This window comes from Glossina fuscipes, unplaced genomic scaffold (genome assembly GCF_014805625.2).
Source record: "Glossina fuscipes isolate IAEA_lab_2018 unplaced genomic scaffold, Yale_Gfus_2 0, whole genome shotgun sequence".
Lineage (NCBI taxonomy): Eukaryota > Metazoa > Arthropoda > Insecta > Diptera > Glossinidae > Glossina > Glossina fuscipes.
In genome coordinates this window covers 23582665-23584921 of record NW_023998414.1, presented here as the reverse complement: position 1 = coordinate 23584921, position 2257 = coordinate 23582665, and the positions used below count along the sequence as shown (strand labels likewise).

The 2257-nt window shown below is 31.1% G+C and overlaps 1 protein-coding gene across 3 annotated transcripts in view; it reads left to right on the top strand.

The window, feature by feature from the left end:
- LOC119632496 (protein yippee-like CG15309) overlaps positions 1-2029 on the top strand; it is a 32311-nt gene extending 30282 nt beyond the window's left edge. For all 3 annotated transcript variants that reach the window (XM_038025543.1, XM_038025619.1, XM_038025460.1), the window contains one exon: positions 905-2029. In XM_038025543.1, coding sequence (XP_037881471.1) covers positions 948-1292 — 345 coding nt within the window. In that variant the 5' untranslated portion in view covers positions 905-947 and the 3' untranslated portion in view covers positions 1293-2029. The remainder of the gene's footprint in view (positions 1-904) is intronic.
- The last annotated feature ends 228 nt before the right edge of the window (positions 2030-2257 follow it).

Below are 2257 nucleotides of genomic sequence, written 5' to 3'. Positions count from 1 at the left end.
AAGAGGAAGACAAATAACCTGTTAAATGTTTGTAAATTTAAAGCAAGTTCATGCTTTTAAAAATGAAAAAAAAAAAAACACATCCACATCCTTTTCAATTATCATTATGAGTAAGAATAGTCCTAAGGGATAACAACAAACTAAGAATTGATTACCACAAACAGTTGCCCGTTTCCTTTGTCAATTACATGTCTTTCAGCGGCTGTGTGTCAAAGAACCGTTTGAGCTTTTCACCGCTTCTTCTTACAAAAGTTTTGGCGAGATTTCCTTGCACTGTCTTCCTTCTATGGTTATGCATAGAAATTTGTTGGTTTTTCTTTTTGTTTGCGTGCATTCCCTAACTGCCACATTCCCGCATGAGTAGGCAACGAATCGCGACTAACAACCATGTTAATGGTCTCGAACGAGCTCAAATCTCGAGTGCGGTAGCGTTTTCAATACAGGCGAGCATAATCCGGTAGCCTTTAAAAGATGTACACAATAAGTGAATAAAATAGTTAGTTAAAATACGTATGTCAAGTTTTAACATACGATCCACAGTTGGCTTATTTGAATCGGAATCTTACGTTGATTAAGTAGCTATATATATATATATAATGTATGTATGTATGTATATATGTATGTATGTATGTATGTATGTATGTATGTATGTATGGATTATTTTTCTTGCACTGCATTTAATTTTCGTAATTTGATTAGTTGCTATCGATTCGTATATACTAAAGGAGGGACATCATCGTTAGTTAATTCTAAATTCTAAATATCGTAAGCTATTTAAATTATGAAGTGAATAAATGAAATGAATTTCATATAAAAATTGCTTTATTCATTAATTATGTATATTTGTTGATAATTGTAAATTTTTATTTTCTTATTTAATTTTTTAATTTTTGTTTAATTTCAGTTTAACAGCAATAAATAATAAACAGCACTAATAATTAGCAAAAATGGTGAAAACATTTCAAGCTTATTTGCCGTCCACAAATCGGACCTATTCATGTGTTCATTGTCGAGCTCATTTGGCATCACACGATGAGCTTATATCGAAATCATTTCAGGGAAGTCAGGGCCCAGCATATCTTTTCAATTCCGTAGTAAATGTGGCCTGCGGCCAAACCGAGGAACGTGTATTATTAACAGGCCTGCATGCTGTTGCCGATATTTATTGTGAATGCTGTAAAACACCTTTAGGCTGGAAATATGAGCATGCCTACGAGTCCAGTCAAAAGTACAAAGAGGGTAAATACATAATAGAATTGGCGCATATGATTAAAGAAAATGGCTGGGATTGAGAGAGATATTGTTTACTTAGTAAGCCGTAGTAAACAATATAAATATATATATATATAACAAAAATAAGCAAACCAAATTCTAATTCAAAACCATATTTCAAATCTACAATACAATATGTAACAATAATTGCAACAACAACAATAACAATTATTAACTATCACAACTGTTACACACACAGATCGCTATATATATATATATAGCGTATATATGAAAAAACATATGCATGCATCTACGACGTAACTATGCATGTATATATGTATAAATGTAACAGAAAGTTTGAAGTAATTGTAGTGGCCAGAATTTTTAAATGATCAAAATGAAAATGCACTTTATTATAACAGAAAATGTAAAGCAAAAGTAAACAAAACCAAATCATGTCATATAACAAAGCAAGCAAACAAGCAAAAGCAAACAAGCGTGGGCTCAAAGTCGTCGTCATTTGAATATTTTATAAAATTTTTATATGGAAAAGATTATGAGTAGCGCGCGCAAGCGTAACAAAATAAAGGACACAAGCAGAGTTTAAGAGCTTTACGAGAACCATGTAAAAAAGCAAAAGGAAAGAGCGAGAACAATCGAGAATGAAGATTTGATTTAAACGATTTACATAATTATCTAGATTGATTGTCTGTAGATGTTAGTTATATGAAAAAATGAAAAAACTCATACTCTTAATGGATAACGGATTCCAGTTACGTTTTAATGAGAATACAAAAAAAAAAAAACAAACAAAAAATTTATGTACTACTGCTACTATTACTACTTTTTTTAACTTATGCACACACATACACGTTAACACACACACACACACATATATATATATATATATATATATTTATATATATTTACATATATACCTACCAACACAGATTCAAAACACTCACCAACCAATCGCACACACAGTAATTAAGTACTTGACTCTTAGTGGTTCACCCCAAAAAAAAAAAAAAAGAAGCTCTGCGAT